Raw genomic sequence first — 13,578 nt, 5'->3', positions numbered from 1 at the left:
TCACAGGGAAACAGAAAGTTAACTTTACTAGAGGGAGGGAAAGGGCTTGGTCATCATGTGGCGGGGATCAGAGTTCAGTTCAAACCTGTCACCCAGAGCAGGTTCAAAGTAACTCCTCTGCACTTTACAGCCACACCAAAGCAGAAGTGAAAACCAGCCATCATTCTTTGGGTGGGTGGTGAGAGATGGACTGCAGAGGAAATTTATGTCTTCTGGGGAAGAGCCCTGCTCAGAATAAACACTCAACGAAGCCACTTTGTTCCTGGGAGCACACCTGAGACCCTTGGGGGACAGAGCACATCTCCAAACCCCCAGTTTTGTTCCCATTACGTGCCAGCCTCATGAAGAAGGTCTGGCAGGTGCTCACCTTCCTCTTTGTTGTTGGTGATATCTTTCAGCAGCTCAGTCTTCATGCAGACGTCTTTCCTTGTCTCCCCTTTACTCAGCACTGCTCGCTAGGGTTAGGAGAGAAGGGAGGAGAGAAAAAGAAACATCAAGGTTTAGCTCAATGTTCAGCCAGACTCTGCATTTAAGAGAAGAAACAATCATGGACACATCCTGTTTACATCACCAGCAGACCTGATTCTGCTGCCAGGAAGCTGCCAGCAAGGCACAGGTCAGAGATAAAAGGCAGCGAGGCTCACCCCAGCTGACAGCTTATCTCACCCCAGAAGCAGAGGGGCTTCAGGCTGTGCCCAAGCTGAGACCCCAGAGCTGTGGTTAAGGTGCAGGCAGCCCCGTTCTGAGTGTAAGGTGCTGGAATTCAGCCGAGTTGGGCTGTACCAGCACACATCAAACTGTCCTGAAAGGCATCTGGAAGGAGGTGACCCTCATTCTCCCAACACTTCTGAGGTTTGGGGAGGGGAGGCAGAACTATCAACCTTCTCATTGCACATAACTTATCAACACCTACAGCCCAAGTGTGCTCTTGGTGCTGCTTGGGGACTGTTCTGCATTCCTTCCAATGTAACTTCCACAACCCAAAGCACCATTGAGCTAACTCATCCCTCCTAACAGCCACGTTCATTACAGTTAATCAGCTCCAGTTTTAACTCTAGAGAAAGCAATTTTTTCTTGGGTGGTTTTTCCCCTCCTCCCCTTTCTATTTTTCCCCTATTTTGTTGTAAAAAAGGGAACACCTGCTCCTCTCCTCTGCCTTACAAACGCCTGGAGTCAGGTTGCTAGATCAGGTTTGCAGCTTTAATGCCTTCTCTTTTTCTCTTTTAAAGTGGCAAGACCGAGAAATGAAATTAAAATAAAAACTATCACAACAAACCAAAAAAAAAAGGGGGGAAAAGGCATAAAGCATTATCTAAAAATGCCCAAGCAGAGGCAGAGGAGAAGGGATCCCTCAGCACAGCTCTGTGTTTCAGGAGAGGAGCTGGGCTGGAAGGGAAAGATGGCGACTGCCCAGCAAAGCCACGGCGTGACGAGGCCAGGCTGGGTGAAGGGTTCACCACTTGCTGCCCGCGGTCCCATGAGAAGAATAAGCCCAGGTCAAGCCAACTGCTGTAGGCCAGCACAGAGAGCAGATGGTGCCTGCAGCCATGCAAATCACAAGGTTTAAAGCGTGCCGAGTGATAAAGAGAGGGGGAAAAAACAAACCACCCCTGACCTGCCCATCTCCCATAAGGGCAGCAAGAGAGATAAGCTGCGCAGGTGAAGGCTGCTGCACCAGCTCCGAAATCATCCCCTGCCCCATGCTGCCTTCTGCCCAAAGCTCATGGGAAGATGAGCTCTGGTGCCACTCTGGGATTTCAGTTTCCATGTGAACCCAGCTGGTGCTGCAGGTGCTGCAGCTCAGGGTCTTCCTTCACCCCAATCACAGCAGCCAGCGCTGAGCTTCACCCCAATCTCAATGCTCATCCAGCACCGGGTGCCTGCCCTTGGTGCCCACAGGACCACCCTGTCCTGCACCTAAATGCCACTATCTGCAAAGCAATACTCAGCTGATGGGAAGGAAGAAACTCGAGGGGCACAAGTTTTTGGGGCAGCTTCCAACACCTGCCAGGCCTGCCCACACAGAGCTAAGGGCACCTTCAAGGGTTGCTCCTCCAGCGAGAAGTCGTGGGTGGCTGCCTGCCCCTGAGTGCAGGCAAAGAGCAAACACAGCCACGTCTGGGTGCACTCAGCGAGAGGCAACTTCTGCCCCAAGCATACACCTACAGATTTCCAGACACAGACCAAAAAAGCAAGCTCTGAGCACTCGAAACCTCAGATCATCCAACTGACCAGAGAGCCTGGAACAGAACAAACCAACAGCCCAAAAAAGCCCAGCCCAAAGTTCGACCACGCAGCAGCTTTTCTTCTTTCTCATTTATTTGCTCAGCTACTACTTTATAATAGAACCTTGCTGCTGACATTTGCTTGTAAACTCAACCTCTCCTCTCTCCAGCCTCGTTTTTTTTTGTCATGGACTTATCCTGCTGCAAAGTGAAGTGCAGAAAGTTGGGGTCTGAGCACAGCCTCTCAGCTGCCACCCATGGGAAGGGGCACTCAGACCTTGGCTCAGCAAAAGGCACAAAGAGCCTCAGTCTGTCTAACAGGGCTCAGTTTGTTTTCCCAACCTTTGTTGCAACAAGGAAAGGTCTTGATATTCCTGCTGCTCAACTGACTCACCCTGAAAGCCCCAGGATTTCCAGCAGGTCGCTCTTAGCCATTTGATGCTAAGTTTATTTTGTAGGCAGTACCCCCAGACCACAAACCATCCACGCTCTGCCCTCCACAGCAGCACTGCTGCTGCTCAGCCCACGAGGCCTGAAGAAAAGGCACTGCAGGAACCTTGGAGTCCATCAGACTTCAACAGCTAACAACCACCCTTGCTCCCTGCTGCAATTCCCAGGAGCTTGGGGCTGCCCCACATCCTGGCCAGCGGCAGGAGCTCTCCGAGCTGAGTTTCCAATGCCAAGGGAGGCAAGAGAAAGCTTTTCTCCCGGGAGAGCACAAAGCTGGGTGCCAAGGCGAGGCTAAGTGAAGTGGCACCTGACAGGCTCAGCTGGTTCCTAGCTCAGAGCCACATCCCTCGCTAGCAGCAGCGGTGGCTTTACAACTTCCATGCCTTGCTCTGAAACAAACACAAACTCAGCATCACGGCAGAAAACACAATCCTCAGCATTTTCCTCAAAGAGCCAACTCTGACTTTTGAAGCATTCTGACACAAAGGAAGCTACAGGAAACCCCTTGCAAAGCACTCAAAGCCTCTTCCCCCCAGGCCAGCTCTCTCCCTTCTTTGCTCCATCACCACCCTGCAGATGCAGCACCCAGCACCCTACAGACACCCAGTACCCTAGGGGCGCCCAGTTGGGCACCCAGCAAGCACCAACCGGGCAGCACTACCCATTTGCTCCCACCAACCCACAGCTCCACCCAGCCAACTTAGCAGCAACTTCAGCGCCAGTGCCAATACCTCCATTTTGTGGGTGTGTGCATGTGGGATTTTTTTTCCCCTCTCCCCTCCCCTCCCTTAAATCCAGAGCAAACTTCTCCTCCTGCTCAGACTCCCCATGCCCCAATCCTTCGGCTGCCGATTGGCAGGGAAATCCTATCCCACCCTCCCCGCCGAGCAATGTCTGCTCCTGCAGCAGTCCCAACAAAGCCAACTGCCAAGCTCAGGCTGCTTCACAATAAAAGTCTCACTTACTCCATTATGGTTTTTTCCCCTCCTTCCCCCTTTTCCCTGTCAGCCTCCATTCCCTCCTCAACCCCAGACTGATTATTAACCTTCAGTGGCTGGAAAGCCTCCATAAAGTCCACACCAGCAGCAATGAAGCATTATCGTGTTCCCACACCCCCCCACCCCCCCTTTCCTCTTCAACCTTTTTATTTGCAGGTTTCAAGAGGAAGGAAAAAAACCTCTTGCATCTGAAGAATGGCAGCTTAGGTCTTTGAAAGGGCTTTAAAAAGCCATGAGAAGCCAAGCAGAGGAGCCAGTGCTGGTTTAGCTTTTCCTCTCCAGCTCTGTTTACCACAAAACAAGGTTTCCTCTCCTCGGTGAGGTCTTTGGAGGGGATGGAAGATGGAAAGGCTCTGCAGCGTTGCAGACCACGACTACAAAGTCCAGTGGAGCTTTTAAAAACAACAACCCAAACACCAAAAACCCAAACCAAACAACCACCCAAGCCCACAGAAAGAAGAAAGGAAAGAACAAAGCTGGGAAACAGAGAAAGAGCTTTCTCAGCCTCCTCCTTGGCATTCTCAGCAGCCATCCGGGTGCCCTTCGCAAAGGTCCAAGGAGGTTTTTATAGGCAAAGACAACGCATGCAGAGCAAAACTCCAGCAGACGGCAGCTTACCAAGCCCAAGAGAGCAGAGAGTTGCATCATGAAGCAGAGCTCTCTCCAGGCAGAGCAGGAAGGAGTGCAGTTGATGTGCTAAGATGTCTACCTTCACTAGGGGCTCTTTTTCTTTTTTTTCTTTTGGCCTTAAAAATCAACTGTCTAAGAAGCTGAGGCTTTGCAGCAGCCTTACCCTGAGCAGAGCCATGCAGCTAAACCAGGCTGAGCTGAAATAAAAGGGGCTGGGAGCAGGAGGACCCCTCTGGAGCTCTGCTCACTCCCATGTGGGGTGACAGCTGCCCCCAGCACAGCTGCCCCCAGCACATCTGCCCACAGACTGGTGAGATGGACAGGACTGATCCTGCCTGGCCTGCTGAGCCTCCAGATGGGAGGTAGGCACCAACACCTCAAGAGATGACACCACCAAGAGTGGCTGGGACACAATCCCCAACAGCAGCTCCCTATCACAGCCAGAGCTCAGGCAAAGCTCTCTCCAGTCCCTCAGCAGGGCAGGACTTCAACTCCTCTCCAAGCCAGCGAGGTTTGCAACGCGCACTGCAGAGAGGCAAAGCTCTCAACAAATGATGCAACCTCAGCAGCAGCCTCTCAACGCAGTTTTTGCCCTCCTTTTTTCTCCTAAAAGAACCAAAGAACACAACCCAAACCAGCTCGCTCACAACAACCTTTGTCACAAAGAGAAGACAAACACTTTGCACGCAATCGGAGCAGCAGGAATGACGAAGGAAACCCTTGCAGAAGGAAGAGCGTTGCTTTGGTAGGCACGTGAAGGCTGATCTCAAGCTCTGCTCTGCACAGGCAAGGGCTGGGATCAGTGCTCATGGGGATGCTGACCACAGGCCTGCCATCAGAAGCAGCACAAGGATTTGATCTGGACAAGGAAGGAAACAACCACGAGCATACCTGGCCTACAAAGCAGTCGCCAGTCTCACAGCTCCCTTTTTTTCCCCCTAGGTTAAGGCCACTTCCTTATAAGCCTCATGCAATAATCATGTGAACATGGAATTTTATCTGCAGCTCACACCAAGCACTGCCCTCAGCCTGAAGTTTGTCCCCAAATCAAATTCTTTGCAATTCTTTTGTCTCTTGAATTCATTTCACCCAGACTCTTCCTAAAGAAAACACTTCCTTCCGTACCCCCACGTCCTCTCCCCTTATTCCAGCCACACAAATCAACTCCTACAACAGAGGGAAGGGTAGAAAGGAGGCACAAGTCCCTGCATGCAAGAGCTGGGAAGAAGGAAACACGTGCATGAAACACAACAGGACTTAAAGGGACTTCTGCTAAGCCAACGTGGTCCACAAGGACGTGCAGGCTGCAGGCGAGGGGGGTTTGCTGGGCATGGGCCCTCCTGGAAAGGGGAGATCGATTTACTCAGTGCCTCCACGCTGGGAAGCGTCGTGCCCATCTCGCCCTGTCGTGCCCATCTCGCCCTGTCCCAGTAGAGCTACAGGCAGTGCCACTTGTACGTGCAGGCAAGTGTAAATCCAGAGCAGACAAAGGCATCTCCTTCCACGGGCTGAGGTTAGCAAGGAGCACAGCTGCTGCCTGCTCTCTCTCCTAGAACCCATGAGGGGAGGGGGGGAAGAAAACCCTAAACTAGAGGCCAAGATTCATCATTAAGCGCTAGCAAAAGCAAACCAACCATTTCAGAGACAGTCACCAGGAAGGCTTCGCCAGGATAAAACCAAAGCACCAACAGGAGCCTGGAACAAGCAGGTTGCAGCAGCCCAAAGCAGGGGAGCTGGAGGGCAGCTCGCTCCCATCAATGGTGCTCAGCACCTCCTCAAGCCTCCATGCTCCTCTTCCTCCCACCCCCAAACCACCACAGCCAACAGAGCAGCTCCCTCTCCCCCTGCCCGTCCTGATGGCAGCCAGCAGAAGGGCTCATCGGGGTGGCAGAGGAGGGGAAACCCCCAAGCTGTGCTTCCCTTGGGAAGTGGAGGACCTGGCTCAGCTGCCCACACCACCTCCACGTGGGTCACCTCCAGCCATCGAGAGGCCAGCAGCAAGCCAGCGGTGCCTGCCAGACGGAGAAGTGGACAGGGAGAGGGGGGGGAAAAAAACCACCAAAACAACAACAACAAAAAAAAACCCAAAAACACCAAACCAACCCAAAAAAAAAAAAACCCAAAAAAAAAAAAAACAACCAAAAACCAGAAAAAGACAAAAAAATCATCATCAAAGTTGCACCCTCGGGCCTGTCCCTCTAGCAACTACAGCAAAACCTCACCAAGGCTTTACTCTCCTGGAGGGTGAGGAAGGGAGGCAGCGCTGCCCAGCACCCGAAGTCCTAGGGGTGGGAGATCCTCACCCCCTCTCCTCCATGGCCTACAGGCTTCGTCCCCGGCGTGGGGCCTGGCTTTTTCTGCTCTGTCATTAAGAGTGGAGCTTGGTCTTTTCCTTCAATCCCAAGAATTGCACTGAATTAGATCATCTTTCTCGGCTCACCTCCCCCTACAGGCAGCTCCCCCGAGCATGCTCAGCTCGGCCTGGCGCTGCCATTTCATAACTGCATTGTTTACAGACACACACACACACTGACCTGCCATCTTTTGACAGCAGAGAGGAGAGGAGAGGAGAGGACATCTGCCTCCCGACCCACCCCGGCCCCCCAGCCCCCTCACCAGAAAACCCACTCTGGAGAAGGGAAGCAGCAAACAAAAAGAGCAGCAGGCTGTGGGGTTGTGGTGGTGGAGCTCTTGTTAGGTTTTACCTCCCCCCCCCCCCCCCCCTTTCAGGTTGGCTTAGTGATTTTCTTTTCGTTGGGTTGTTGGTTTGGTGTTTGTTGGGTTTTTTTTCCTCCCCTTCTGCCTTCTTGATTTAGGTCAAAATCCACCTTCAGTCCCAAGGCTTCCAGCTCCTCTTGTTTGTCACCCATACTGCGTGCATGCACTTCAGCTGGGCTGCTGCTTCTGCCCCTGTCTCTACCCTACCCTCCTCCATTTCCTTTCACTTTACCTGTTTGGGGAGGAGAAGTTAACCCTTGTGGGGGTCGGGGGCAGAGGGGAAGGAGAGGTCTCAGCAGATCCGGATGCAAAATGCCAGGCATGGGGATTTTAGCTTCTTTGAATCACAACAGTGTGCTTCGATGTCACCTAAAAATACAACACCCAGCCCAGTCTGCCATCCTGCCACAAGGCTTCCTCTGCGAGGGACAGGGCTGGGAGCGCGGTGTTCCCCTTGGATAAACAAGCTGGCTCGGCCCCAGCACATACACTTCTCTCCTTTAAATGCAAACCAGAGTATTTTTGCAGGCGCACAGGAAAACGAGGAGAGGAGGAGGAGGAGGGGAAAAGTTCCTCATTTAACACCAAGAGCTCCATGAACAACAATAAAGCCTTGCAAGGTTGCTCCAAGCCCCTCTCCGCTCCAGTCCTCTCCCCGTTTGTGTTGACCATACTTTGCAGGTGAAAGCAGCTCTGATTTATGACGGAGAGAAAATGCCAGAAGAGCTGGAGGTTTCCTCATCCTTGGAACAAGGACAAGTTGTGAAAAGCTTCTTTTGCAAGAGGAGCTGTGCTGCTCTGACACAGTATGGCAGCGTTGCAGGGAAGAAGCTGGCGTGTCAGATCTTAACCCCCAACGCCTCGACCCTTCTCCACCGCATCCAGCAGCCTCTCCCCTCCTGATGGAGACTGACAGAAGAAGATAAACGAATGACCTGGTTTGGCAGAAGCAAGCTGTTATCACGTTGGATCCTGGAATTTTTGGGATTGTTTTACAAGCTTGGTCTACATTTTTTTTCCCCTCCTTTTTTAAGGACACTCTCCCAATGGCTTGTGCATTGCGTGAGCTTCGCTCCTGCTGCTCTCCTCACTACTGTGAATCCTGGCAGGCAGTGCTGCCCAGCCTCCTCCTCTGCCCCCTGCCAGGACCAGCACCACCATACAGCAAAGCCAGACATCTCCTCCTCCAACCAAGAGACCAAGGAGCTCACACAGGCACAGGGAGGGATGGATTCCATAGACTCAGGCGAAACACAACGGGACATAAGGGTCTCCTCTGCGAAGAGGGGTTGGTGTCAAAACTCTCAATTCACAGGAAGCAAAAGCAATTGGCTGACAATGGTAGTTGAGGGTTATAAATCCAAGATGGGTTTCCACGTCCCTGACATTAAATGTCACTGCAGGAACATATGGTCCTGTGAGCCTCGAGAGCAGGCAGCCTGGGGCTGCCAGAGCCCTGAGCCCTTCGGCCCAACCAAACGCAAGGCAACCCTCCCGCTGCGGGGATTCCTCCACCGCCCTCGTCCAGGAGCTGGAAGGTGAGGAGGGAAGACTCCAGGGAAAAGCAGCAAAAGGACAACAAAGAGGAGCAGCAGGAATCAAGTCAGCCCTCCCCCAAACCAGCTGGCCAGGAGGGTGAAGCTCCTTGTTTACCTGAATAAAATGGCTCCCTGCCATTGCACAAGATGCATGCGATCCTCTTTTGTTAGCAGCTGGCAGTGCACAGGAGTGGTCAGGGGAGCTGGGATCTAGCACTGGCCAAAGGAGCCCCAGGATGACCACCTCAGCCTGAGACTCCAGCTCATGGGCCTGATCCTGCCCCACACATCCCTGTGGCCAGGCCCAAAGTTTGTCTAACAAGTTGATGAGCAGGAAAATCCATCCCTTGTGTGCCACAGAACCCAGCTCTGTCCAAACATCCTCTTGGGAAAGGGAGAAAAGCTTGCGCTGGCACTTAGAAGTCACTGATATACACAAAGGGAAAGAAAACCAAGACCCTAAGGCCTCACTCTGGGGCTCTTAACCCTTTCTGGGAGGCGTCGCCAAGTCCAGACCTCGTCTCTCTCTCTTGCCTCCAAAGTAGGTCAGGCTGCTCCGCGTCTCTCCGCAGGCGCTTTCAAAGGGCATCGGCGCAGGGCTGGAGCTTAAGGTGCCTGCAGCCAGCTGTCTCCCCACGGCCATCGTGGTCCCCACCACACAGCAGCACACACGCTGCACACCTCAGCAGACTCTTTGGATGGTCGTTTCCTCAGCCTTCATCAAACCCACAGCACATTTTTTTGTCCCTGGGTGGGAGATGAGGCAGCACCTCAAGGCCTCTGCTCTTCACTGCCGCAAAGAAATCTTCCTTCTGGCCACTTCTTCTGATGCCTTTTCCTTTAGCACATAGCTTCTGGATGACGGATAAGGAGTGTATTTATAGTCCGGTGGAGACACAATGGATATTTAGATGAGGTATCACAGATCATCCTGTAAGCTTCCCAGGCTTTTAAATGCCATCTTCCCATCTCACTCCTCCATCTGCATGGCCGCTTCAGGGGTCTCTCCCTTGAGCCCAGCCAGCTCAGCACAGCAGTATGCCCACTGGCAGGGATGCCCAGACACCTCAAAGCTCTGGGACCTTCAATGTCCACCCCAAGTCCCACTGAGGTCTGTGGCAGCCAACACAACACAAACAAGAGGAGAAAAAGCCCCAAGAGCAGATCGAAGCCAGGGGGCTGAATTTTTAGGCAACTTTTAAAGTAAGCTGCAGACTTGGGCCTCCTGCCACGAAAGCAGCCAGGGATGTTTTGTTTTAATCAGCTGTTCCCTTGGATTGCAAGTGGCTATTAGAACACACAAAAAACCAAAACAGGCGAGGAAGAAAGAAGGGAGGAAGCTGCCCCAAAATAAAAAGGATTGTTTCTTCCTGGAAAAAGAATTCCTTGCTCTTGCCTCCAGTAGAAGAAGTGAGCTGTAGGCTTGCGTGATGCAAGCAGGGGCTGTCAAAGCAGACCTAGTGAGGAGCTGCCATGTAGCCACAGGCCTTCTCCTCCCCTTTGGGTGGTCAATCTTGGGAGCTGCTCAGACACCCCAGGGCTTGCTCTTCTTGCTCACAAGAGCTGCAAGCAAGGAGGGCTCCTGGGAGAATTTTCCAGAAACTTCACACTTTAAAAAAAGAATGGATTTAAGAAAACCCCAACCAAACCCAAAGGCAAACCCCCCACTGCCAAGCGAGCCTCCCCGTGCCAGAAGACAAACAGAAGACGCCCCGAGCACAAGGAAACAAAGCCCAAGCCTCCCCAGAGCCAGGCAGTGCCAGGTGCCGAAGCACCTGCAAGCCCAGGGCAGAGCAGAAGGACCAAGCCTCAGAGCACAGCCAGAGCCTGGGCAGCCTCCTCCAGCCAGCTCCCCAGCACACCCTCGCCTGCCCTCCCGTGCACAGGGCAGGAAAATAAGTGTACAGAGAAAGAGATAAATACATAACCCCCAGCCACCATTCCCCAAACTCTTCCTCCTCTCCAAGGCTTCTCCTTCCCATCGGGAAGCCAGCCCTGCCTGTGCCAGGGCCGGTGGGGAGCCACTCTTTGAGAGGCCTGGGAGGTGGACCCTGCTGTACCTGCAGACATCTGTTGTCTTCTTCTGGTGAAGACTCAAAGAGTTGCATATTCCAGATCCTCATGAGCAGTGATTCAGTTTCTGCTCATGTGATAAAAGCTCCCTCTACAGAGTGAGCATGCCCAGAGGAGACCATTTCACTGCTCCCTCCAAGCTGCAGCCATTTCAGAGAGAACCTGCCGGCTCCAGGGCGTCCATGGGAGCGATTATCCCGGGCATCCCGGGGACGCACCGGCAACGCACAGCATCTGTCAGCTTCCTGACAGGGTGCCAGGCCTCAAAACTGATGGCTGGCCTGGAAATAAAAGAGAAAGCCTTTTAAACTGTAGAGTCAGCTGCTCTGTCTGGGTGGCCTTCAAGAGTAGTCTTTTGCCCCACAGGAAAAGCAGAGGCAGGAGAGCCAGGGAGGGATGCTGGGCAGCTTGGGGATGCTCCGGGGGGGGTGTGATTTTGTGCTGCTTAATAAAGCAGCTGACTTCGGAGCGCCAGGAGGAAGGCAGATGGGTTAAAGTGGTTCAGAGTCTGCAGCGTCCAACTGCAAGTGCATTCGGGATCCGATCGGCTCGGCTGAAGGAGAGCCACGGTTCACTTTGGGGATTAGTAGGACACTCTGACCCGGCACAGCCAACCTTAAAAGCATGTCACAAAGATGGTTGTTAAAAACAGAGGGGGATGAAAAATGGAACGAGGTGGGAAAGCCCTAATGAAGTATTGATAGTGCACTACTAGGTGCAAGAGCCCTGAGCTCAGTCTATGTCAAACCCTATGGTACAGCTGGCCCAGGCAGCAAGATCAAAGATGACTTTCACAGCTTCAAAATAAAAGTAGTTTGTCTCTGTCCCACTTAACAATTAAGCCTAAACTCTTGGCAACCTTCGGATACGCTCAAGATCCCAGTAAAGCTGCCAGAGCAACCCACAGGAACATCTGTAAGCAGAGAACAGCTGGAAGGGATTCAAGCACAAGACTGGCATTTCTTGGATGCTGGAGCAGAAGCCTGCTGAAGCTGGGTGTCACGTTGGAGAACCTCCCAGCCGAGCAGGGGGAGGGTGGCTGGCAACCAGGGAGAGGAGGCCAGGAGGAAGAGGAAACTCAGCAATGGCCTGTGGCACCACCCGCCAGTTCTTGGCCAAAGAGCAAACAATGGGAGCAGAGGAGACAGTTCTCTTTAAGAGCAGAAATTCAAATGAAGACAGCCAAGTGCAATGTGTTAAAGTGGGCTGGAGGGGGCAGGGAGCAGCCTGCACTGCAGGGAGAGAAAAGGCTATCGAAATCCATAGCGAGGCTTGGGGGAGCCCCCAAGGGTTTTGTTTGACTTATGCCTTGCACCAACAGCAGGCAGGCAAGTGCAGGCCTTCAGCACAAGCAGGAGAAGCCATCAGCTGCTGCACTCCGTCCTCACCCTCCTGCCATTGCATTAGCACAGCCTCGAAGCATCAACAGGCCACGCTTGCTCCAGCCCGAGCAGCTAATCCACCACTGTGTGCCCAGGCTCATTTGCAAAGCAGCAACAGTTAAAGCGGCAGATGAGCCTGCCATGGATCTCCCTCAACTACCAGGATGTTATTTTCCTCACCATTTCCCTACTAAACAGTTAAAACACACAAGGCTAAATCAAGATGACTGAAATTCATAGCTAAGGAATATCTGAGGTGACAGTAGAAAGCGAGGAGCTCTCTTTCACCCACTGGGGTTTTGTTTGATGTAAAACTTAAAGTGTTAGCGTCAACCAAATGAGATTTTCTTGACCTTTCTGGCAGCTGCTGAGAGGTGTAGAGGTAACTTATTTAAGACATACTCAAAAATCCCTAAACAGAAGCAACAACTCCCCACACACTACACAGGCAGAAGTTGTATCAGGCACCCCATCGAAAGACGACTCTAGTTCAAACCAACGATGCCTTGAGAGCAGTTGATGCCTTGCCCTTCCTTGCAGCATGAAATTACCCAGCTTTCCTTAAACCCCCCCCCAGAAATAGAAACGAAGATGTTAAGAAAGGCAGTGGCAGCAAACTGCCACAGCCAACATCCCCTTTCAGAGATAAAGGAACGCCAGAGGACCACGCCTCAGCCTTCCTGCGCAGGCAGAAGGGCAGCGCTCCCCACCACATCTCCGCACCGGGCATGGGGTTTGCTGCTGAGGTTAAATACACGCTCAGAGCAGAAGCAACCAGAGACACTTTCCACGTCTCGCAGCCATCCTTGAAAGCACTAAACACCATTTAACAGAGGGGAAAGAACAACCAACCACAACAAACCCCAAAGCTGATCAGGGTATTGCAGCTCTTCAACACCCAACTTGAGCGAAGCGATCAATCGGCATCAGACCAGCGCAGCGCCGCGGCCGCGAGGGATGCTCTGTGGTGGTTAATAAGACCTTAAAGTTGTGCTAGCCGAAAGGAAAAAAGGCTTCCAGACCACCACAGCCTGTGTTTAGGCAGCATCCAGCAGCTCTCAGAGCACTGCCTCCTGCCCCAGGACCCCCATTTCCCCCATTCTGCAGAGTTCAGGTGCTGCACAGGCTCTTTTTTCACCAGCTGGTTGAAGACTCGGCTCCGGGCTGGCTAAGGAGGCAGCTTTTCTAGTGGTGAAGGGTAAGCCTTACCCTGAGCCCTCTGAAGCTTTCCCATTTCTTTAACCCAAATGCTCTCCAGCAGTTTCCTCACCAAACAAATACAAGACACCATAACATCCTCCTTTCAAAACATCTTCTACCGTGGACCATAAAGCCTCAAGGTATCCTCACACCGGGGCTCTTTGGCCTCTGCTCTCCTGTTCTAGGCTGGAACATCCCTTTCAGAACGCTCACATCTTCAGGAGGAAGACAGCAGCACAACCACCTCCCTACACGAAGGACAGTGGGTTCATTCCTCAGGGCTTCTGCTTAATTACACCATTACATCCAGCATTTTCACAGCAGCTCCCTTGCAGAGGAAGCACAAGTGGGCAGCGAGGAGAGA

The 13,578-nt window shown here is 52.6% G+C and overlaps 1 protein-coding gene across 13 annotated transcripts in view; it reads right to left on the bottom strand.

Annotated features, from left to right (window-relative positions):
* EHMT1 (euchromatic histone lysine methyltransferase 1) overlaps window positions 1-13,578 on the bottom strand; it is a 153,313-nt gene that overhangs the window by 83,531 nt on the left and 56,204 nt on the right. For 9 of the 13 annotated variants that reach the window (XM_064171526.1, XM_064171532.1, XM_064171534.1 and 6 more), the window contains exon 2: window positions 368-455. In XM_064171526.1, coding sequence (XP_064027596.1) covers window positions 368-455 — 88 coding nt within the window. Of the gene's footprint in view, window positions 1-367; window positions 456-4,291; window positions 4,349-6,525; window positions 6,664-10,619; window positions 10,700-13,578 lie in introns of those variants that run through there. The other 4 variants (XM_064171523.1, XM_064171528.1, XM_064171531.1 and 1 more) reach the window with 3 other exon arrangements.

The sequence above is a fragment of the Pogoniulus pusillus genome, chromosome 35 (genome assembly GCF_015220805.1).
Source record: "Pogoniulus pusillus isolate bPogPus1 chromosome 35, bPogPus1.pri, whole genome shotgun sequence".
NCBI lineage: Eukaryota > Metazoa > Chordata > Aves > Piciformes > Lybiidae > Pogoniulus > Pogoniulus pusillus.
Note: the sequence above shows the minus strand (reverse complement) of the source record. Positions and strands in the feature narration are given on the sequence as shown.